A 24,499-nucleotide genomic window follows, 5' to 3' on the forward strand; every position below is an offset into this window, starting at 1 on the left:
CATCTGTAGTGAACCAGGAACAGGACAGCTCATTGCCCAGAATGTCCCTGTTTAGAAAGCTGGATGCTGAATGCTGAATGAATAATATCTATTGATTTAACAATTTCCTTGGATAGTTATAGATTGAAATCAGACAGTAAATCAAACTATTCATGGTTGATTCTATTGACCAAAATGTTTTAAACTTGTCCTTGTTATTCTGGGTTGGAAGTGATTTGAAGACTCTTAGGGTGATATGAAACAGCTAAAATGATGACAGTGCCAGAGGCATATCTCTATAAATCAAGAGGAAACATGCACCAAAGTGCTGCAGATGGTTAGAAACGGTTTGCAGTCTCTACGGCCCTTTAATGATTCTTGTTTAAACCTCTCTGGCAACCATTCCTTAAAAAATAACTGAGAAAACCTTAGTTTAGATCTATGGTGTTTGGGTTGGATAAATAGTATTTATTTGTTTATTTCTTCAACCAATCCCACCCCCCTGCTTTTCTGATTGTCATGTAGAGGAAGTTCGTAGATGATGGGCCATATTTTACCGAGAGTCTTACACATTTTTGATCAAACAAATATGCCAGGAGTATACCAGCCAGATGCCTTTGCAGGATGTAGTGGTGTTTCTGCTAGGTAGCTATTCACTTACAGGCTCAGAAGGAAGTTCGCTTGGTGAAAATGGACAGGCAGTGAAAGAACTGGCATTGCTCAGGTTCTCATCAATGGAGGTGGTCTTCCAAGTCCAGTTGAGATGGCGCGTGATTTAAGATTCGGCAGAAGAAAATAATACGGCATCTCACTTCTGCCTGGGTGTGTCTTCACATGTCCATTTGTGCTTTGATGCAAGGGTAAGTACCTATTTGATTCCAGAATTTCTTAGCTTTTCCACAAGTCCACCACAAGTGATAGAAAATTTCTCCACCCTGTAAACATTTCCAACAAACGTTTGATACCCCATTGTACATTTCTGACAACTTATCAGTTGTTAAATACCAGTGGTTCCAACTCCTTTTTCCTGTCTCTTCAGGGAGGAGGGCAGAATGGAAATGGAAAACATCACCTCTGTCAAGGAATTCATCTTACTGGGGCTTGCCCACCACAGAAAAACCCAGCTTCTCCTCTTTGCGGTCACTCTCATCATCTACTTGCTTACAGTTTTGGGGAACCTGCTGATCATCATGTTAGTGCAGGTTGATTTAAAACTCCACACACCCATGTATTATTTTCTTTCTCATCTTGCAGGGGTAGATATCTGTTACGTCACCAGCACCATGCCTCTAATGTTAACTCAGCTCCTGGTGGGAGATGGAGCCATTTCTTTCGCATTCTGCATGATCCAGATGTACATTGCATTGGCCACAGGTAGTGCTGAGTCTTTGCTGTTGGGTGTCATGGCCTATGACCGCTACCTGGCCATCTGCCATCCCTTAGTTTACACAGTGGTCATGGGCAAGCGCTGCCAACTGCAGTTCACTTCCGCTTGCTGGATAACAGGTCCTTTGCTCTGTTTGATTTGCGTTCTCTGCCTTGTTTTCCAAACCTATTGTGGCCCCAACCAGATCAATCACTTCATATGTGAAGGGCCAATGGTGCTGAAACTTGCATGTGGTGATACGAGAATTGCTCAGGCCATTATTTTTGGTCTAGGAGCATTTGTCCTCCTGGTTCCCCTTTCCCTTATGTTGACCTCTTATGGGTTTATTCTTCATTCACTATCACAAATGAGATCAAGTGTTGGGCGGCGCAAGGCTTTCTCTACATGTAGCTCCCATCTCCTTGTGGTCTCCTTGTTTTATGGCCCTGCCCTCTGGGTGTACATGATTCCAAAGTCTGATTCAGCTCCTGATCGTGATAAACGAATTGCAGTCTTCTATGTTGTGGTCACCCCTCTGCTCAACTCTATCATTTATACCCTGCGGAACAAGGACATTCATAGGGCAGTAGCCAAGTTGTTTTGAAGAAGTGGCTTGGGACAAAACCATTAGGGTTTCTATCATGGTTAATCAATCTTTTTAAAAAACGGATGGTCTGGTAGTAGCTGATTATAACTCCAGAATGCTCTGAAAGTCTGTTTTTGTCTAACCTTGAAATCAACTCATGGATTCTGTGGATGATGTCTCCCTCAGGCTAACCTTTATTCAATAATTGTGTTGACATGTAAAAACCTCAAAACCTAGTTCTTATGACATGTGGAGGATGCTACTACTGTACCTGCTTTCCTGGTTGTGGTGTGAACTCTTCTGGAAAGTCTCACTGTGAAAACCGAGGAAGAACAAATCTGAGACGGAGTGAATCTGGTGTAAAGATGAAGCTATGGGATTCAGGTAGGGGAGATACAATCTATTCTCTAGATTCCAGGAAACAGGGTTATGTATATTCTGTATAAATCCATCCCAATCAAATAATATCATTTTCTAGATATTCCCAGGATGACTGTATAATTTTGCCTAGCATCAATGGTAGCTGACCAGAATGAGTCTTCGTCTCTCTCCTATACTTCAGAAGACAGAGAAAACATACTCTGGAACATGCTGCAATGAGATCAATGAGATTTTATTTTGAAGAGATATTAATAGGATTGCACTGTAAGGTCTTCCAAAGAACATGTACCACCCATAGTGTTGGAATATTGGAGAAATCTGTCTCAATGTACGGGACTGAGACACAAAACACAGTCTATGGCAATTCCTTCTCAATGTAGCATGCATTGGGAGAAGATCTCTTGGTTTGAATGTTGGGATCTATGAATTGAAATTCAGGATCCTATGGCTTTTTTGAATAAACCACAACGTAAAGTAAAAGGTGAAATATTATTTACTTGACCTTTCTTTCTTTAAAAGCACTATTGACATTGATGTAAATGCGATATGTGTGGGACATCCTAAGGGGATGATTAAGGCCCAGAGTTTTGTTTTATTGTTTTATTGTCTTACTGTTTTTATGATTGTTTGATAGTCCTTGGTTTTATTGTTGTTGTGAGCTGCCTAGAGTTGCTTAAGATGGGCAGCCATATAAATCTTTTAAATATAAATAAATAAATGCTCTCAGAAGAAAGTTTCTTTCTTTTGCTTCCCCCCCATACATAGTAAACCCATCAACAGCCTTCCTTCTTGGCCAAAGTTATTTCATTTTCAACCAGATCAACTACTTCATGTGTGAGTTCTCAGTGTTGCTGAAACACTCATGTATTGATACACAAGTTACTGAGGACGTGATTTTTGGTAAATAAGTGTTTCACCTTCTGCTTCCCTCTCCTGTCATCGTGATTTCCTATGGATTTATTCTTCATTCTGTATCCCAGATGAGGTCAAATGTTGATGGCACAAGGCTTTCTCTACATGTGGCTCCCACTTCCTTGTGGTCACATTGCTTTATGGCCTTGCTATGTCCATCCTTCAAGAGGACATTTCAGGGTCTTTTCAAGAGGGTTTAGGCAACATCCAGATAAGCAAGCGTAGCAGTGCCATATGCACCCCACATTTCTCAACAACTGTGGTATCAGGTTATACCATCCCATCTCAACTTTATATCTTCTTCTCTAAGCCCTTAGAGTTTGAAGCATTAAAGTGGTATAAAAACGTTTAGAGCAAATGAACAAATGATCAATCCAATAACACCTACAAATAGTACTTACTTACGTAGGTTGTCATGGATTTATAATTTATATGCCAGACTAAGCCTATTTCTGGCAATCGAGGAAGTAGATCCTTGTTGTCTCTACCTGAATCACTAGCTCCATCATTACACATCATTACATCCATTGCCCAACTGTTTGAGGCATACTGCAGCCATAACCCGAGCATTAACAGTAACTCATTCCCTCATCTCTACTTGTGTGGAATATTGCAGTGCTTTCTACATGGGGCCATCACTGAAGACCACTTAGAAGCTGCTTCTTTCAGAATTGTATTTAATTATTTATTTGCTTGTTTGATTTCTATAGCCGCCCATCTCAGCGAATGCAGTGGCATGGTTATTCTGGGGCATATATTAAGAGTTTATTCCTCATATTCTTGTTATTTAATATGAACAGAACCCAGAGATAGCGATTGAAGGGATTGTTCCTGACAGTTGATCAGTTCAGTGTCAAACACATATTATGGACAGGTAAACTGTGTAAGAAAATGGATGATTTGCAAAGCTGGATGAACACATGTATTCTTAGCCATTTGCTTAGCAATGATACATGTTTCTGTTCTAAGCTCTAAGATCTCTCAGTAGTGGTTTTTCATTGTTAAGAGATCTGGGCAAATAGTGATGATGATGATGATGATGATGATGATGATTGGTTGGATCCGCACATATGCTACACCAATACATTACAAAATCCTAAGTTCTTGAGAAGAACTCAATGCAAATGAAGGTCAACATCAGCTAAAGAACTGGCAGCTGTGCTTTCACATTGTTGTGAATAAATAATAGTAATAATAATAATAATAATAATAATAATAATAATAATAATAATTGTATGCCACCCCAACTCTGGGCAGCTCACAACAATCCAACAAATAAATTACAATAAAATCAATAAAAATAAAAATAAAAGATGGCAAGCACAATGAAGCGAGAGGTCTTACTCTCCCTTGCCAAAGGCCTTGGTGAAGCTTATGATTTATTATTAAGAGTTTTTAGAAACTGACACAAATATATCCAATGTGGTATGCATTATTTTAACCTTTGCTGATATATAGATGATAGATAGATAGATAGATAGGTAGATAGTCGATAGTCGATAGTCGATAGTAGAGATAGAGATAGGTAGATCAGCAGTGGTTAAAATTATATATGTATGTGATTTATTGTTAAGCATTTTTTAGGAACTGATACAAACATGTCAAATGGGACATGCATTATTTTAAGTTCTATTGATCTCTCTCTCTCTTTCTCTCTGTCTAGTAGTAGAGGTTAAAAGTGTGTCTGTGTGTGTATTCCTTCATTAAGATTTTGAGAGACCCAAGAGGTTAAGATAAGGAGCAGCCTTGAATAATCGATAGGAAAGCATCAAAGGGACTGAAGCAATCTCATGGGAATTATTACCTCTTAACGATCTCATTTCAACAGAGATTCTGAGGATAAACAAAAGCAAAGAAACTTTCATATTCCCAGTGATAATATACACAAGCCCTAGACTGGCTTAGGGATATGAATTTGTTCAAAATTTGTAACTAATCCCAAGACACCTCCAGACAGTATAAGGTATTATTCTTCCATAAGCATTTAGAAGCTTTCATTGTTCATGAACTGATAGCTTGCTGAGCTCCTGCCAACAGAATCTTTTATTGTTTTTTTAGTAAGACAACTTTTATTTTTTTTTACTAAGACAACTTCATATATGCTTTTCCATGATAGAGCCCTAAGTTCCCCAACAGGTGTCCAATAGTAGAAAGCAAATGGATCATTTCCCACCTTGCTGGGCACCTCAGTAGAAGCTGGTAACATGATTGGCTCTTTCTTGTTGGCTGAGGAACATCCTGGGAAAGAAGAAAGGTAATTTTATGCTCTGGCACTGGAAAGAAAGAAGATACTCTGCAGTCCTGGCAATCCCTGGTCATCTCCTATCCGACTTTTCTCAGCTTCTAAGTCCAAAGAAGGTCATCTAGGTGCTCAGTCTGCTGAGATCACCTCTGTTTTCCTAGAAAAATAATCCGTGTCAGCAAACTAGATAAAGTTTAATACAGGCATGTTCTAACTTGTTTCCTAATTTGAATAAATTCAAATAAAGATTGGTGATGCAACAGAGATATTTCTATTCTATTTCCTTTTGGAAAGCCCCTAGAAGAACATTTCCTCTCAGGAAGTATTTCTTCTTAACCTGTTTTTGAAAATATTCAGTATATTTGAGATTACTGTTCAAACAATCTTGAAGTAGAATCCTTTCAGAAACTCACAACTATATTTCTTTATTTTGGTTCCCACCCATGAGTAGGAAACCAACAACAGAATTGCCTTATGTGTATTTTCTAGCATGGCATTTTTTTGTTCCGTTTCTGAAGCTATGGCAACTTTTGCACAATCACCTAGTTGTAATAAACTTATTTATGTCCTTTGATATTTTTAGTTTGCATTGCTACAGAAGAAATAACTGAATAAACTATTACTAATGATGAAGCCTGCAAAAGTTAATATAGTCTAATTTAAGTCAATGGCCAAAAGTAGCTAATTAATCAAAGTTATTTCAACTGTTGTTGTTTTGTTCCCTTTATTACTCTGCCAGGACTGCAGTAACTGAAAAAAAAAATCTTACCATGAGATTAAATATTTAGAATGGTGATGGGTATAAAAGTACATTCTACAAATGTGAAAACACACACACACACACACACACACACACAGAACAGTACAGATTGCAAGAAAAACAGACTTCACCCACAATAATTTATCTAGCTTCTTCTTTAAACCAACCTCTACAGCAAATTCTCTTATCTCAGATAAAGGAGAACCGATAGGAAAGAACCCAAAACAAAACCAGGAATATTTTCCTACCTGAGAGTAATTTTGATATTCCCTGCATCAAAGGATGCTCATCTTCAAAGGATGATAACAGCACTTCCTGGAATAATTTCATTACTCTGTTCTGAAAAACGGCTGTTGTTGTCATGGCCCCGTTTTGGTTTATTTATGTATTTAAAAATGGTAGTTGATCTAATGGTCTCTCATTCTTTTCCCTTCTCTTCAGACAGGAGGCCATGATAGAAGCTGAGAACTTCACCTCTGTCAAGGAATTCATCTTGCTGGGACTCTCCAGCCACAGAAAAATCCATGTTCTGCTCTTTCTGGTCATTCTCATCATCTACTCACTTACAGTTTTGGGGAACCTGCTGATCATCATATTGGTGCAGGCTGATGTACAACTGAACACTCCTATGTACTATTTTCTTTCTCATCTTGCAGTGATTGAAATATGTTATGTCACCAGCACCATGCCCCTAATGTTATCTCATCTCGTGGCTGGAAATGGAGCCATCTCCTTCCCATTCTGCATTACCCAGATATATGTTGTGGGATCCATGGCTACTACTGAGTCTTTGCTATTGGGCGTCATGGCTTATGACCGCTACCTGGCCATCTGCCATCCCTTAACATATGCTGTTGTCATGGACAAGCGCTGCCAGTTGCAGTTTGCTTTAGCCTGCTGGATAATTGCTCCTCTGCTCTGTGGCATCTGTGATGTCTTCCTGGTTTGCCAAACTTACTGTGGTCCCAATCAGATCAACCACTTCATGTGTGAGATTCCTGCGGTGCTGAAACTTTCATGTGGTGAGACACAAATTGTTGAGAACATTATTTCTGGGGTAGGAGCCTTCCTCCTTCTGCTTCCCTTTTGTGTCATCCTGACCTCTTATGCGCTCATTCTTTATTCTGTATCACACATGAAGTCTACAGCTGGACAGCATAAAGCTTTCTCTACATGTGGCTCCCATCTCCTTGTGGTGACCTTGTTTTATGGCCCTGGCATTTTTATGTATGTAATTCCAAAATCAAACTCAGCTCCTGATCGTAATAAGCAAACTGCAATTTTCTATGTTCTGATCACCCCTCTGCTTAACCCTATCATTTATACTCTAAGGAACAAAGACATCCATAGGGCGGTAAGAAAGATAATGCAAAGAAAAGACTTTGAGCAGAAAACATGAGTGTTTGTATCTTGCTCAGCCAGTCTTTTTTTTTAAAATGGTCATCTCAAATTGGCTGATCATGAGTATTAGTTCAGAATGCCTTGAATGTTGGTTTGTCAAGCCATAAACTCAAACCAATGATTCTGTGACTGATCTGTCTCTCAGCCTATTATTATCATGGTATTTTGGTGTGATGTAAATAGAGTTTTTAGGAAAAGTGGGGCATACAGTATATGGTGCTATTATATCTGCTTCTTGGACTCTTTACGAAAGTCCCTGTAATATCGTAGTTCAAGCTGGAGAAGAATTGAAATAATGTAAAGTAAAATTTTGTGTGTGAAATGATTTGGGTAGGAGGGACAGAGCCTACTGCCTACATTTCAGGAAATACTGTTAGTCTGGGATATTCTCTCTAAATACACATTGACCTCAAGTGAACAATGGATATTTGTTATGTTATCACAGGTTGATCATATCATAATCTAAACTTTTGCCCAGTATCAATGATAGTTGGCTAGTTATAAACCCTCCTTTCCCCCATGGTCCTTTCTGAAAACAGAGAGAACATACTAGGGAATATGTAGCAATGATATCAATGACATTTGACTCTGAGTCCATAAATAATATTGACATAAAAAAGATTGCATTGTAAAATCTATGAAGGAGTATAATGCCTGAAGCCAGCCCAGAAGGATGCTGTGGTTGATGGCATCAACAGCTATTGAAAGATCAAGAGCAAAAGGTTGGATGCACCACCTCCATCCTGTGTCCACTATAGGTCATCTACAAGTACAACCGAGGCTGTTTCTACACTAAATCCTAGCCTGAAACCTGTCTGAAACACATCTAGACAACCGACTTCCTCCAGCATCCTCTGCAGTGCTGTCCAATCACCTTCTCAACAACCTTGCCTAAGAAAGGGATGTTAGAGATGGGGTGGTTGTTATCTAAAACTGTTGGGTCCAAGGATGGCTGCTTGAGGAGGGGGCACACTACCACATCTTTCAAGGCTGGAAGCACCACCCTCTTTGTCAAAGAGGCTGACACCACAGTATGGACCCAACTACAGATCACCTTCTTGGCTGCTTTCCCAACCCAGGAGGAGCCTAGATCCAGCACACAGGTTGCTGAGCTAAAACCCTGCCCATTTCCTCAGAAATCACCAGTTCAAACTCATCCCAGTTTAGTTATCGGTCACATTTTATAGACTTTTAGATTGTGGTGATTAGCAAAAAAAATTCAGAACTAGAAAGCCACATGGATACTTAGTCTTTTGTTCAGCAGTGGTTCATCTTGTAAGGAAGAAAAAAATTGTGATACACTAAAATAAACAGACACATTCTAAGCAGATTTGTTATGAAAGGCTACATCTCTCTCCATTTGAAAGTCCGTTGCCATAACAAACAGTTTACGGAAGCTTACAAAGGTTTTTCTCTCTCTCTTTCTCTCTCTCTCTCTCTCACACACAGACACAAACACACACACACAAACTTATTGGTTGAATTGAACTTTCCTGGAGAGGCCTCATCCATGTCATTTTTAGCATCAATTCAGAAGTGCTTTTCCAGTGCCGCCTTCTTGGATTTTGTTTTACTATTGTCTCTGGCTCTCTGGCTCTGACTTACTCTTCCTCCCTTGTTCCAGTAGTTTTTCAATGTCAGATGTTCAAATATTTGTGTGACTTTCAATGTATTTGCTGTAAATATTTGAAAAAAAGGAAGAACAAACACAAACTGTTGGCTATTCTTTCTTTTAATCTTTGCTGATGCTTTGACATAACGTTCTTTTCTTTTAGTGAATACTTAAAGTACCCATGAGTTGAAAATGGAAAGCTAGATGTCTTTAATAATTTATTGGAAAGAACCAAAGGGACTGGAGTAATCTCACTGGACTTATTACCATGAAATCTTGACATCTTCCGCTGACAGTGAGAGAGGAGGCCAGAGTGGTTACCCTATTAAGCCCTGGAGCTCTTTCCTTGATGAACTAACCCTTAGGAAGCTGGAAATCATGGTTGGTTGAGCAGGAATCAAGGTGATTGAAAAGATGCTTAGTACTGGTAGCAAGGGGGTTTGAAGAACCCCTTTAAAAGATCTCAGATAAAAGTCATCAGATCCAGGAAGTCATCAATACGAAGAAGAATTTAAACCTAAATCTCTTCTAATTTCACCATAGAGTAATCCAAAAAGCTTCTTCCACAGAGATCTTCCTCCAAATTATTACAAGGACATGGCATGGTAGGGTTCTTTTTCATTTCGATCTTTCAGTGATATTCCACTATTATGGTCCTTGGAAAATATTCCATTAAAATTTCAAATTACTTCTCAACATTATGTACAAAGCTGTTGGCTGTTATTACTGGAATCATGAGGAGATCCTTCTTGGTGGGTGAGAAAAATCTTGGAGATGCCCAAAGGTAACATTCCATTAGGTCATTTGGAATTTAATTTATGGGAAAAGCATTTTTAAAGGATGAAATATTTTGACTTGACAGAGTTATTTTAAAATAGAAACTTTAATATAGGTATACTCTATCTTAAATGTTTCTTGGTTCTAATACATGCAAACAAAGGCATACACTAAGGCAAACCATGCAAACTGCTTTTCTCTTTTTTATCTCAGGATGTACCTAGAATGATTGGTATTTTCTTAGCTTCTCTTGGTTTTGATAATTTGTCTGGGATTCATATTCAAGTGATCTTTAATGAATCTGGCCTTTAAGTAGTTCCACCTTCTGGTTTCTTTCATTTTGGGGTCCAACCTAAGCTAATTAACCTGTCTGTGGAATTATTCTAAGATTATTGTTCAGATTGCTATAAATCACGAAATACTGAATCAGTGCTAATTTTTCTCCAGTTAACAGCTGTTTAGATTTTGGAGATTGCAAAGCTTTAGTTAAAAGTGGATTAGAACTAAGGCAAAACGTTATTACTGTATAACTCATTTGGATATGATTTGATTGCCCAAATAGTAGATCTCTCTTTCTCTCCCCTCTATTTATCATCCATCCATCCATCCATCCATCCATACATACATACATACATCCATCCATCTATCATCTATCATTACCTATCGTCTGTCTGTCTGTCTGTCTGTCTGTCTGTCTGTCTGTCTGTCTGTCTGTCTGTCTATCTATCTATCTATCTATCTATCTATCTATCTATCTATCTATCTATCTATCATCTATATTAAAGCATATATGTAATGATTTGAAAGGAGTATATGAACAATTTATCCTCTGGGTAGAACTTTAGTCATTCTTGTTTAACCTTATCAGAAAATCACCAGTAAAAAAATATACTATTTTGGTTTGTCCAACTTTTACAGATGAGAGAAAACATGGTTTTTACAGAGCTACTCACATTCTCTCTGCATGCAACCTACCTCACAGGGTTGTTGTTGTGAGTTAAAATAGGAGGATGGAGCACTATGTATGACACCTTCAGCTCCTGTACCAAAAAGGCAGGATAAATAATTAAAGATATCGAGTGCTATGGATTTTTCAGGCATTGAGTTCATACAATCCTGGAAACAAAATCTAAACCTGATTTGCAGCAATGGGTTGTTAATATGCATTGCTTCTCAGCATTCAGATTAGGTTTTTTGTTTTTTTACAAAGGGTCAGGGAAGATTTCAGGCACTCTGGTCAAAATTTTTAGAGTTCTTTTGTTTTCATAATAATTTTCCAGGCTCCCCCTTCCCCTGCCTTTCCCTTTTTTTGAAATGATTTATTGTGCTGATTAATTTTAAGTTACATCATGTGATTAAAACTGTTGTACTGCATGTATTTATACTTTGATTTCATTAATGAGTTTAGCAGAATAAAGGTAAATAAATAAAAAATACCCCGATGAGGCTGTGCCAGTCATCCAGAGATTGTTTGATGAAGTTTGGATTGAAGCAACTTCCAGGAGCTATTTTGCAAAAAGGACGGCACTTTGGACAGGGAGGCAAAGCAAAGTCCCCCCCCCCTTTGATTTGGCTTCATTGCCCTTCTATGCCCTGCACCACATTGGAGCATCATCTCTGTTTGGCCAGTGCCATGGAGAATGTGGAGAAGAGTTGCAAGTTAATGCCCACCGCTTTGTCCCCTTCAGTAGCATCTGCCAAGGCCACTCAGCCTTCTCCCATTCATCATTTGCAAAAGCCTTGAGAGGCCCACTTGCTTGCTTGCCTGCTTGCTAATTTGTTTGTTTATTTATTTGATTTGTATGGCCACCCATCTTAAATACATGAGGGGCTTACAGCAATGGCTTATAGCAATTGTTTTTTTTAATCGTATGGCATAGCAGTTCAGTGTTCATGCTGATTTTTCTTGCTGGGAAATCCTTGTGAGGTCCAGCAGCCAGTCCTGACAAGTCACGTTGTCCAGGGTGCACCACAAGGAGGCTAGTTTACATTGCACCCAGTTGGGCTGAGAGAGAGGGACTGGCCCAAGGTCACCCAGCCGGCTTTCATGCCTAAGGCGGGACTAGAACTCACAGACTCCTGGTTTCTAGCCCAAAACCTTAGCCACTAGACCAGACTGGCTCTCAGCTTACAGCAATGAAAAACAATTTAAAAACAACATACAATATAAAAAAACGTATAAAATACAACACAAACCACGACCGAGGTATTAAAAACCACCACCACCAACAACAAAATCAATACCACCACTGCGTAGGCTCTGCCTCACATCTAAATCCCCAAGCCAACAACTCCCCCCGTCAAGACAGAGAAAGCAAGAACATGGATTTCAAGAAGGTATCTTTAAAGCTACAGACACAGACTCTTGACAATTGTTAAGGGGAATTTCTCAGACTCATTTATGGAGGGGTGCCTTTGAAACATTATTCTCACATCCCTCAGCAGCTGGACTGAGATCTCCCTTCTGAGACAAAAAATAAAAATGTCATGCTCCATTTGCCCACCATTTCTCACACTTGGTTTCTTTGTAAGTGACAGGTAGGGAATCTGGGTGGGTGGGTGAGGGCAAAGTGTTTCCTGAAATATGCTACCTCTTTGCTTCAACAAGGGGAAGCAGCACCACCTCCTCAGGTCAAAGTCCTTTGATGATGGGAATCTAAGTCACCGTATGGAAGCCTATCAAATAAAGCACCATTCTGTTTATTGGTCACTTGGCTTCTCAGAATATTTTATTATATTAAACAAATTAACAGGAACACACGTTCATAAAACAGTATTGATTATAGAATATAATATCAACATTAATGTCAGAAAGACAGGAAAAACAAATCATAAAAAGATCAACTTCCCAAAATTTGATCACATTGCTTGAAAGTCTTGTTGCTCAACTTTTTCTGAGAAAAAGTTTGAAGGCTGAGAAAAAACACACATCAATAATCCATTAGTAGAGATCAGCTATGGAGTTCCTCTTTCAACACTGTATGGTGATTCTTTGGGCCTTTCCCCATGCCAAAAAGTCCTTGACGTTTGTATAAAATCCAAACTTTGGGGCTTGGGCAAAAAGGAACTCAAATGCCTTTAATGTACAACCATCACTCTCAAGTTAATTTAACAATCCTGTAATTTCTGTCCAAACCATTAAAAAAGGACAAATTGGATTTGGATTTACACATCTGAATTGCATATATAACTGCAAGGTGATGATATTTATTCAACATTCACTGTATTATCTGACCATTGAAGAATATTATCATTTGTTCCAGAGATTATCCCTGGATAAAGAATGAAATACCTTTCCACAAAGTTATAAAGGTGTAGAAACTTGGCTGAAAGATCTTGAATGGTATGCCTAGTGGTGGCCATAGTCTTCTGACAGATTTTAAAAATTAAAAAATAGAAAATATTCATTACCACCACTTTCAATATTTGCAGGTAACTACATCTTGGAAAATCCAAGAGAGAGTGTCTCAACTGACATCTGAGATGTGGCAGCTTATAGTGATGATGAGTTTCTTTTGGATATACTCTGGAACTTAATTTCTTTAAGGGTGGCCTTATTTCTAGGAAATTTCATTATCTTTCACTAATTTCCTTTCACTTCAGGCAAGATGCCAAGATGGCAAATGAGAACTTTACCTCTGTCAAAGAGTTCATCCTACTGGGACTGACCAGCCACCGAAGAACCCAGCTTCTCCTCTTTGGGGTCATCTTCATCATCTACTGGCTTACAGTTTTGGGAAACCTGCTGATCATCATCCTGGTGCAGGTTGATTCCCGACTCCACACTCCCATGTACTTTTTCCTCAGCAACCTTGCAGGCATGGAAATTGGCTACGTTACTAGCACATTGCCCCAAATGTTAGCTCAACTTTTGACTGGAAATGGAGCCATCTCCTTAGCACATTGTGTGATGGAGAGTTATATTGCATTGACCATGGGTAGTACAGAATGTTTGCTGCTGGGGGTCATGGCCTATGACCGCTACTTAGCCATCTGCCATCCCCTGATATATGCCTCTTCTATGGACAGGATGCACCAGCTACTGCTTGCCACATCCTGTTGGACCATAGGCTGTCTCTTCTCAGTTATATATGTTGCTCTCATCTTCCATCATCCATTCTGTGGCTCCAATCACATTAACCACTTCATTTGTGAACTGCCTGTTGTGCTAAAACTTGCATGTGATGACACAAAGATAACTAAAGCCATTGTTTTTATAAATGGCTTATCGGCATTTATTGTTCTGGTTCCCCTTTCAGTCATCTTGTCTTCCTATGGTTTAATTCTATATTCCATACTGGACATGAGGTCAACTACTGGATGGCATAAAGTGTTCTTCACATGTGGCTCTCACCTCATAGTGGTCACCTTGTTCTATGGTACCATTATCTCTATGTACATCATCCCCCATTCAGACACAGGTCAAGATCGTGATAAGCAGATTGCAGTCTTTTATGTTGTGGTGACACCCCTTCTGAACCCCATCATTTATACCCTGCGAAACAAGGAAGTCCATAAGGCAGCCCTCAAAATGCTGAGGGACTTCGGCTTTAAAGTGTGAGCATTCCCATCTTGCTGAATAGATTTTTAGTGTGGGGTGGGGTTGTTCATTTAACTCTAGGGTGTGTGATTTTTTTTTTTTACTGTGGACTATGAATATTATATCAAGATGAATTGTTGGTGATTTTAGGCATGGTAGAAAATATTGAGAATGTTGAGGAGAAAATCTAGTGGAAGAAAATGTCACATTCTCCAAATCTCACTTCTAAGGGAAAACAAAACAAAACAAATCTTTCCCCCCTTTTTTTCTTTTTCTTTTTGATATCCAGATTAAAATAAGGAGGTTCAGTCATGAAAGTCTACAGAAAGCACCTTTGGCTATAAGTGGGTTGGATTCTTTTGTAGATTAGACAGATCTTCCTGCAGTCCCCCCTCCCCATTGATCAGATATATGGTGAGGAAAACACAAACTAAACTCTTATTCAATACATTCAGCCTCAGAAGAAAGTTCTTGAACATTTCTCCCATAACCCCTCTGTGACATAGTGTCCCATCATCAGAGAAGGAGGTAGCTTTAAAAAAAATGTTGGGGGGGAGAGTTATTTGCATTAAAATATATCCAGTCCATTTATTAATTGGGCTCAAAATATACCCCAGGGTGGTCTTTATTTTAATCACCTTTGTTGAGATATTCAAACAAAGGTGACTTACTTGACTTTGGTAGATCACGTACTTCAATCCTCAAGAGGTTGAGATAAAGAACAATGATTATAATGAAACACAGCAAAGTACCAATGGAACTAGAACAATCTCCATGGGCTAGATCCATGTCATCCTTATTATCTTTTGCAATCTTTAGTGCTTTCACACACAGCAAGGCAGCAGCTGCCAATGCTTGGAAGAAAAAAGAAAAAAGAAAGGATAAGTGGGTTTAACCACCATTAGCTGCTAAGAGGATCAATGTGCTACAGTTTAGATTCACTGAAAATGTACTTTGCACAAAGAAGAACAGTTGGCATCATCAGCCAAAAGACCTTTCGAAAATTCCATGGACAAACATCTACCTGAGGTCTTGGGGAGGTCGTTAAGATAGGTCGTCTAACCTGGATGGCTCCTTGTGTGACTTAATCTAAGGTAATTCCACTTCCAGTCTCAAAGACCTACTCATAAAATCACGTGTTAACTATCTTCTGCCAACCTCCTTTGAATGAACACACCGAAAATAAGGAGTCGGAATTAATTGGCATCGGAAAATAAAGAATAGGATAACAATAATACACAACCTCTCTCCAGGTTTTTAAGACTGTATGTACCTCCATGACTTGTAATATATTACACAGGTTCTTCATACAACTATCCTTTATTCAGCTAGGTCTCTGTTTCTGTAAGTTGCCAGGCATTAGCTTAACAGGCTCCCTGCACAGAGACCCCTTTTCAAGAGTCACAAGAACATTATGCTGGAGAATTTCTAAGGATCTTCCCCTGACAGTCCGTTGAATTTCTCCCTGTTTTGCCCTAGGAAGCCAGCTAACATCTTAACACAAGCTGGTCGTGTGAGGTGGTCCTTCTTGATGGCTGAGGAACCTTTTGGAGAGACAGAAAGGTAAGACATTCTGCCATTTGGAAGTCAGTTGATAGAGGATGGAGTCTGACTTTGTTAGAAAGGACAAACGTATCTAACTTTTCAAGTTCCTCTGGTTTTGGTAAAAAACAATGAAGTGATTGCCTCTTGCCTTTCACCTTTTGGGAGCCCTTGAAGATACCCCTTCTTTTTCTGCTCAGCCATCTGGAAATTTGGTTACAGGGGAAGATGTTTTTAATGTAGCTGAAATTCATTGGTACCTCTGAAAGAACTAAGCATGGTGGTCAAAAGCCTTAATGAGTGCTGCTAAACCTCTGATGCTATAGACAGCTATGTGCTTATCTGTCCACAGTGGTGATTAGTGGGTACAGTCTTGGCATGCTAAGACAAAATTGGCAAGAAGGTGCCATTCCACTTAGCTGAGTGGGATACAATTTGTGGTATACCAAATTTGTGGTCTTGTGCTTTGATGCAGAACTCCTAATGTGGACTTGTCTTGGCAGGATAGACCAAGTTTAGTTGTGGTGACAAACATGTGTTTGCATCTCCAACAGAGTACAAGATGCCCCCTGAATAATCCAGATGTAATGTTTTATCTTTTGCATGATTAATGATTTCTCTGCAGTGGATGCCCAGAAATTCAAGCTTCTGGCTTATATAGCTGAAGAATGAGAAGCTCAAGATTCTCCCTCATTCTGCAGTGTTTGAAGTGATTGGTAAGGACTAAGCAGCTTTAAAGGGACGCGGTGGCGCTGCGGGTTAAACCGCTGAGCTGTCGATCGGAAGGTCGGCGGTTCGAAACCGCGCAGCGGGGTGAGCTCCCGTTGTTAATCCCAGCTCCTGCTCACCTAGCAGTTCGAAAACATGCAAATGTGAGTAGATCAATAGGTACCGCTTCGGCGGGAAGGTAACGGCGTTCCGAGTCGCCATGCTGGCCACATGACCCGGAAGTGTCTATGACAACGCCAGCTCCAAGGCTTAGAAACGGAGATGAGCACCGCCCCCTAGAGTCGGATTCGACTGGACTTTACGTCAAGGGAAACCTTTACCTTTTAAGCAGCTTTAAACTTGCCAGTGTAACTGGATGAGTTGAATGATAAACTTTCTTTTACAATTCTTTAAGTAAAGGACACACACAAGCAGACAACAAGAGGCATGTGCATAGGTTGCAAGAAGAGATACATGTGGCAGGAAATAGTATGCAGTATTTCTCATTTCCCAACCACCTCACTTTGGTCACCTTGGTTGAACCTTCCCTGCAATTTCTTATCTCATGAAAAATGGTTTAGAAATTCCACTGGCATGGTGATTTTACCATGGGGATAAAAATACCCATGTCATTCCTTTGTCTAATTTTTGTTTTAAATCTCACATATAGCTGATGTATTATTTCCAAATGTTCTCTACAGACAATTTTGTTAAATGAACTTGTTCCCCAGAAAGATTTCTGATTAAAGGAACTCTTAAAGGTCTGAGACAGACTATTGTGACTCTTAAACCTTGGTTACTGCCAGCAATGGACTTCTGTGGATATCCTATTTTTTAAAAAGGGTCATCTCATTTCCAGGGAATCTCACTATCTTTCAACAACTTCTTTTACCTTGCAAGTAGAAGGCCAGATGGGGGCTGAGAACATCACCTCTGTTAAAGAATTCATCTTGCTGGGACTCACAAGCCATCGAGGAACTCAGCTTCTGCTCTTTGGGGTCATCCTCATCGTCTACTTGCTTACACTTTTGGGCAACCTGCTGATCATCACATTGGTGTGGGCTGATTCTCAACTACATACGCCCATGTACTTTTTTCTCAGCAATCTTGCTGGCATGGAGATCGGCTTTGTCACCAGCACGCTGCCTCAGATGTTGGCTCATTTGGTCACTGGAAATGGAGTTCTCTCCTTAACACGTTGTATGTTGCAAGGTTATATTGCATTGTACACAGGCAGTGTTGAATGTTTGCTGTTGGGTGTCATGGCCTATGATCGTTACTTGGCCATCTGCTGTCCCTTGCTATATGCCAGAGCCATGAGCAAGTTCCACCAGGTCCTGCTTGCCACCACATGCTGGATAACTGGCTTTGTGTTTTCCGTGACTTATGTTGTCTGTACTTTTCGTCATTCCTTCTGTGGCTCCAGCCTCATTAACCACTTCATGTGTGAGCTGCCTGTTGTGCTGAAACTTGCATGTGGTGACACAAAAATCACTAAAGCCATTGTCTCTGGTCTATCGGCCTTCATTGTTTTGATTCCCCTTTCGATTATCTTGTCTTCCTATGGGTTCATTCTGAATACTGTATTGCACATGCGGTCAACTGAAGGATGGCGTAAGGCTTTCTCCACCTGTGGTTCCCACCTTACTGTAGTCATCTTGTTCTATGGCACTGTTATCTCTATGTACGTTATCCCCCAGCCAGACTCGGCTCCTGATCGTAACAAGGAAATAGCTGTCTTTTATCTCATAGTTACTCCCTTGCTTAACCCCATCATATATACCTTGCGGAACAAGGACATTCATTCGGCAGTGTTCAAGATGGTGAGAAGATGGGGCTTTGAACAATGAACATGACCATTTACATCTTGCTGGATTGATGTTTGTTATGTTTTCTTTAAGCTGAGGGAGGCGGACTATACAAATCATACCAGAATATTTTAACTCTTCCTGCGGCTTTGCAGGATGATGAGGTGGAAAAGCAGGCAGGACTACGGAAATGACCTTGAAGAAAATATGTGGCACACATTGGCAAAGCATGAACTTAGCCCAGGAAACTGGAACACATGAGAAACAAACTCAAGATTGGCCTCCTTGGTGTAAGAGGGAGGAAGGAGAAATGCTCTTAGGTTTTCAAGATATAGACACTCCGTAACAATAGAGCAGAGTTCCAATATTCCTTGTGGAGTCTGTTTCCTGATTTGGCCTACATCAAAGGACTGATAAAGAGGTGTGACAAAATGATTTTTGTGTCTTTGAATCAGTCTTGACTCCTGGTAACTATATGAACAAGTCCCTGCAGTTTTCCGAGCAATATTTTTCTGAACTGGTTTGCCATTGCCTTCTTCCTAGGGCTGACAGAGAGTAACTGGTCCAAAGTCACCCAGCTGGCTTTCTGCCTAAGGCAGGATGAGAACTCACAGTCTTCCAGTTTCTTGCCTGGTGCTTTTATCCACTACACCAGATTGGCTCTTGATGAAATGATAAATTTCTCCATTAGTAGAGTTCAAATAAAGAGTTGTCTGGACACTTTGCCATAAGGAAGGCAGGTAGAGAATTAAGAGAAAGGGAGGCTATCAGATCTCAGCTCCATGAATATGGATAACCACAAAAGGTAGAACATGGTTAGGATTTCTGAATCTCTTGGCTGCCATCAAGTGGTCATCAGATTTTTGCAAGTCAAATCTTGCAGCCTTAGAGAAGTAGGGAGGATATAGGGAAGAAAAAGCAAGTTGATACTTGGAGAAGATAAGAAAGAGAGAAAGGAAAAGGAAATAATTAGTACTTATTAAACCTCGTGTGGCACAGAATAGTAGGCAGCAGTATTGCAACGGAAACTCTTCCCACAACCCGAGTTTGATCCCAGGGGAAGCTGGATTCTCGGGAAGCTGGCTCAGGTCGACTCAGCCTTCCATCCTTCCAAGGTCAGTAAAATGAGTACCCAGCTTGCTGGGGAAGGTGATGACTGGGGAAGGCAATGGCAAACCACCCCGCTCTATAGTCTGCCAAGAAAACACCATGAAAGTGGTGTCCCCCCAAAGGGTCAGACACGACTTGGTGCTTGCACAGGGGACCTTTCACCTTTCACCAAACCAAATGAAAAGAGAGAAACCAGTGACTCTTGTTAAAATAAGCATGGAGATTTGTGAAGTACCTCTAAGTAGAACCAGTTAATCTTTAACCCTAATTGTTCGTACAATGTCATTGTTAATAGTTTGCATTGTTCACAGTCAACTCTTACTCTGAGTAAATGAAAGATTAATATAATTTCATATTCCCCCAGCTAAGATCCAGCTTTCAAAACAACTAATGAGACAGTAGGTGCAATCTCAGTACAAAAAATTAGAATTATTAGTTTGGGGAGCTGGTAGACAGATTTTAAACAATCTGTGTATCCTCAAAATAAACTTAGAAAAAAATATAGTGCTTCTAACCAAATACTATAGATCTGGCCTTAGTATCAAAGTAATTGGAAAAAATAACTTTCTGTCCTTAAACACTAAAAAACCCCTAGCCTATTCTGTATCAAAAGATAATGGGTGCCTAAATATTGATATGAAGTAATAGGAATTATGTATGCAGAATACATTCTTAGAGCATATTGTTTTTTCAATTGCAGCATTAAAGACCTGGAAATTGTTACTGAATCTTTTTATTTTTAACCAGACAAATGTGAAGTATTTTCTCTTGGGAGGTGGAAGGAGGAGGAAGAAAAAAAAAATCACCTCTTTAGAGAATAGTTACTCTAATTGTGTTGGTTTTCCAAATAACCAGATTTTCCAAATAACACTCAGTGGTGCTTTATGGAAAGTCAGTGAACTTCAATCTGGAATATCTGGAGGGCACTAAATTTGAGACATTTGCTCAAGAAGAAATGTCTTGCTCTTTCCTTAGCATTAGATTTGGTTAAACTACCTTTCTGAAAAACCAAAGGTCTTCATAGCTAATTATTTTAGTGTGTCTTGGTCCAAACTTTCATTTCCAGGGGATCAGTTTGTTAAGTGTGCTGGGAAGGTATCAGCAAAATTCTGATTGCAAGGGTGCAAATGGAGACAATGGAAACATTTGTGAAGGGCAGTGTAACTTTCTGTCAGGGGTGTGTGTGGGAAGAACCCGTAGGTCAAGAATGAATGGTTGCTGAATGAATCTGCACTAAATAGAAAAGTGAGTGACCAGTATTAACAAAGCATGTTGTAGTAATTTGCTCATAGAGATGGAATGAATGAGGAGAAGAATGAAGAGTAAATAGGAAGAAGAAGACCAAGAAAGTCACTGGATTGAGTTGATGAGGTCCTAAAAAAGGAAGAGTTGAGAAGTTAAAGAACAACAGTATATGAAGTAGTGTATGGATGTTGTGGAAGCAACAATTGTATGAAGGGTTAGAAATGTTGGTAATTGGTTGTTTGTGCAAGGAGCAAGCCACTAGGTAACCATGGTGACAAATAGTTTCTTAAGTATCGGCAGGGTGAATAGGTCAGACTTAATTGTCCTCAGGTTGGGGTGTGGAAAGGATGACCAAATAAGGAAAAGTCTGGAGGAACTGGCCTGGACTTGCTGCCAGAAGGTTTCAGTTTCTGCTTCTGTTCAGCCCAGCTCAGCAGCCCTCTCATTCTGCTCAGCGCGTGTGCATGTGCATGAGCTTGTAAATATGTTTTCTTTGTATGTAAGAAGCTTTTGAGCCCATTGAGCTCTGGATGAGGAAACTGTTTATGTTTTATGCTTTCTTTAAATACAATTATTTTTATAGAAATGCCTGCTGTCTTTTTTTTCTGATCTCTCGGGCCAAACGCTTTCCAGCACTCTGCAACAAGAAAGGCATGGAAATTGTAGTGAATGATGTTGGTGTAAATTGATTTACTTGTATTTCCATTTGTTTCCTTGTCTCATGCCTTGCTTCTCTTTGGCCTACTATTCTTTCACTGAGTTTTGCATAAGCATAATAGTGCTTATCCCGAAAGGGAATAGTGTGATGGCTGATATATATCAGATACCCATGAGAGGTAAAGAGCTGCACATTTATAATGATCTACAGAAAAGTACAACAGGGAGTGTAGCGCTCTCCATGGAGTAGGTCTATACCCTTTTTATTTCCTTATGAAAACCTCAAATCTACACACCATGAAACATAAGGCCAGAGTGCTGCTTGAATAGTTTGCTACCTGAAGACACCAAGTGAGTTGCATCAATCCTAGAGAAAGATTTAAAATGTTTGTGAATACAGCAACCGTTAAAGTGGTTGAGTAGCTGGAACACAGTGCAAACGCGGACTCTGATACTTCAATTGTCATATTCATTTGGCTAGGTTTGTCACCTAAAGCAACAATACCTACAGATGTTGGTATTGTGTATGGTCCAATGCTCTAGTGTTCCAACTGAGACCAAGGTTTTCCCATATTTCACCTTTCCGTCTCATAGGTGGCTGACCGTGTGGGTATGTGAAGTTGTCGTATGTCATTTTTCAGGCCCATAGGTTGCCATGCATGTCTACGGCATATCCCATTCATATTTCTGTTTTGTTGCTGCTTTGACAACACTTTTAAAGTTGGTCCTGCAACAAACTTCTGTATTTTGAATTTGGTCTCTGGTGAGATCTTTAGTATGCACCTTTCCATCATACTGTCAGGGCCAGCCTCACTTCGCAATAAGACACAGACTCACTTAATGGATATTAAGGATTTCTGGTTTATTGGAATGATAGCTGACAGAACGAAAAACGGGAACGGGGTAGGTAGTGTGGGGGTGCCCCTTTTATACCCTCCTGTATTGCCCCGGGCTTCCCCACCCCTCAATGCCTCAATCCCTCTTGATGGGATCCTTGATGGCTGCGTGGGCGTTTTCCCCGGTGTCTTCTTTGTCTCCCTGCAACGGTTGTGTTCTCCGGGGCACCATGTGCTCCTTATCTTCACTCCTCTGACGTCTTTCTTTTCAGTTGTTTATGGGATCATGGGTGTGGGTGTCTTTGGGTGCTTGTGTTAATCCCTGATTGGATTATCTTCTTCCCCCTTTTCCTTAATGATCATGATCCACGTTGTGAGGCTCTTTGTGCCTTGCAATGAGGTCATGACACATACGCTGTGTAACTTCATTCCCTCAGTCCCTCAGTATCTTCACTAAAGGAGCTCAGATAAGGATCATTCAGTGACATCTACAGCATCTGATGGTTGCTCGTATCGGTATAAAGGAATGCCTCTTCTAACCCCAAAAATGAGGATCTACCCAGTAAAACAGTATGTTATGAACTCCCTCCAACCTCCTTTAACTCTAAAGGTATTTATTAGCAAAATTAGTTGGCACAGTCTGCACCAGTACTGTATATAATTACAGTGTTGTGTGTGTATATTTCACTAAGGTTTGTGTGTCCATAGCCAGGCAGTTATTTCAGAAGATCATCAGATACTTTTATCCATAATGTCAAGAATTCTCAAGCCTGGAGCTCATTAGCAACCTAGAAGGGGGTCACAACATGTATTTAAAGCTGAACAGGCTGGCATAGTCTAAGTGGAAACGCTGCCAAAATTCACTTGTGTTTTTCTTGGGGAAGCCCATAGTAGACAAAACAAGGATCAGAGGTCACGAAGTAGCATATCCATAGGCTTTGGACAAATGTACATGTTTCTGAAGTTCAGAATATTTATTATTTGAAATTTCTATCCTTTGCACCCTTTCATTGGGTAGTGAAAGAAAAGGTAGGCAAGCCATCTAAAGTAAGCAAGTTACATATATTTTAGTGAGCTATTTACATTTATATTTATTTATAATATATTACTATAAATATGCCATAGTATATGTATAGTATATTTATTCCATAGTATATGTATAGTGTATATATATATAGTATATTTATTTCAGTGCCAGTGAAATTATTCATGACAGGTTCACACAAATTGATGGATCATTTTAGGAAGTTGTGTATAACAAAGTATGAGAATGCCTGCATTATTCAGCCTAGAAATCCTAGATACTCTCCACTTCTTTAAACTAATAAGCATTAGGGTCAGCAAGGCTCTTGGAAGAAGCAATATTTTTCAAGAAGGAGACCATGAATGAACATAAAACACATGAGCACAAATGTTGTTGAAGGTCCTTATCTGAGACTCCACTTAATTTCTCCTCTGAAGACCGAAGTATTCACTGATTACATGCTTGTTCTACTATAAAATAATTCAAGGTATCTCTCTACCTTTCTCTCCCCCCACCATACATACAGTATATACCTGTGTTGAATATAGGACAGCTACATCTTATGGGAAACAGATTGCCACATTGTTTATTACATTCTTCCTCCCAAATACAGTCGTTCTTATCTAAATATACCTACAAGCCCCGCTACAAAAAGTAAATTGGAAACTCTGGATTCCATTGGTAAGATACTTTCAGCATGGAGATGAATCACACCTATCTCATTTCTTTGTTTAACGTTCATGATGTTCATTCCTTCTAATACCGCAGAGGATGCATTATCTGTCATATATATCCAACGTCACACAGATTCACTAAAAAATGAATTTGCTGCCGCAGAAAGCAACCTTTCCTGATGCTGTCAAACATAAGAATGATGCCTGCAGAAAACCAATGCTGGAAAGCAGGATTCTTTGAATGAAGATGATTTCACACATTAAAGTGTTGCAGTTGGATGCATACCCTTTTTAAAGGTCAACCCATTTTCAGGGTATTTCATTTTGTCTGAATCTCAC

The 24,499-nt window shown here is 39.7% G+C and overlaps 5 protein-coding genes across 7 annotated transcripts in view; all 5 read left to right on the top strand.

Moving 5' to 3' along the window:
- LOC134495821 (protein KHNYN-like) overlaps positions 1-24,499 on the top strand; it is a 239,956-nt gene that overhangs the window by 89,119 nt on the left and 126,338 nt on the right. The gene's annotated exons all lie outside the window — the stretch shown is intronic.
- Positions 1,032-1,949, top strand: LOC134496884 (olfactory receptor 2D3-like). The gene has a single exon (XM_063302599.1). The coding sequence runs from the start codon at positions 1,032-1,034 to the stop codon at positions 1,947-1,949; it is 918 nt and encodes a 305-aa protein (XP_063158669.1).
- Positions 6,678-7,625, top strand: LOC134496885 (olfactory receptor 5P56-like). The gene has a single exon (XM_063302600.1). It carries the CDS (start codon positions 6,678-6,680, stop codon positions 7,623-7,625), a length of 948 nt encoding a protein of 315 aa, XP_063158670.1.
- LOC134496886 (olfactory receptor 2D3-like) lies at positions 13,633-14,577 on the top strand. Its single transcript, XM_063302601.1, has one exon. It carries the CDS (start codon positions 13,633-13,635, stop codon positions 14,575-14,577), a length of 945 nt encoding a protein of 314 aa, XP_063158671.1.
- Positions 17,718-18,656, top strand: LOC134496887 (olfactory receptor 5P56-like). Its single transcript, XM_063302602.1, has one exon. The coding sequence runs from the start codon at positions 17,718-17,720 to the stop codon at positions 18,654-18,656; it is 939 nt and encodes a 312-aa protein (XP_063158672.1).

This window comes from Candoia aspera, chromosome 4 (assembly GCF_035149785.1).
Source record: "Candoia aspera isolate rCanAsp1 chromosome 4, rCanAsp1.hap2, whole genome shotgun sequence".
Taxonomy (NCBI): Eukaryota; Metazoa; Chordata; class Lepidosauria; order Squamata; family Boidae; genus Candoia; species Candoia aspera.

Excerpts from the sequence above, each read along its gene's own strand:
- LOC134496884 (XM_063302599.1), top strand. The coding sequence starts at position 1,032 with ATGGAAATGGAAAACATCACCTCTGTCAAGGAATTCATCTTACTGGGG.
- LOC134496887 (XM_063302602.1), top strand. The coding sequence starts at position 17,718 with ATGGGGGCTGAGAACATCACCTCTGTTAAAGAATTCATCTTGCTGGGA.
- LOC134496886 (XM_063302601.1), top strand. The coding sequence starts at position 13,633 with ATGGCAAATGAGAACTTTACCTCTGTCAAAGAGTTCATCCTACTGGGA.
- LOC134496885 (XM_063302600.1), top strand. The coding sequence starts at position 6,678 with ATGATAGAAGCTGAGAACTTCACCTCTGTCAAGGAATTCATCTTGCTG.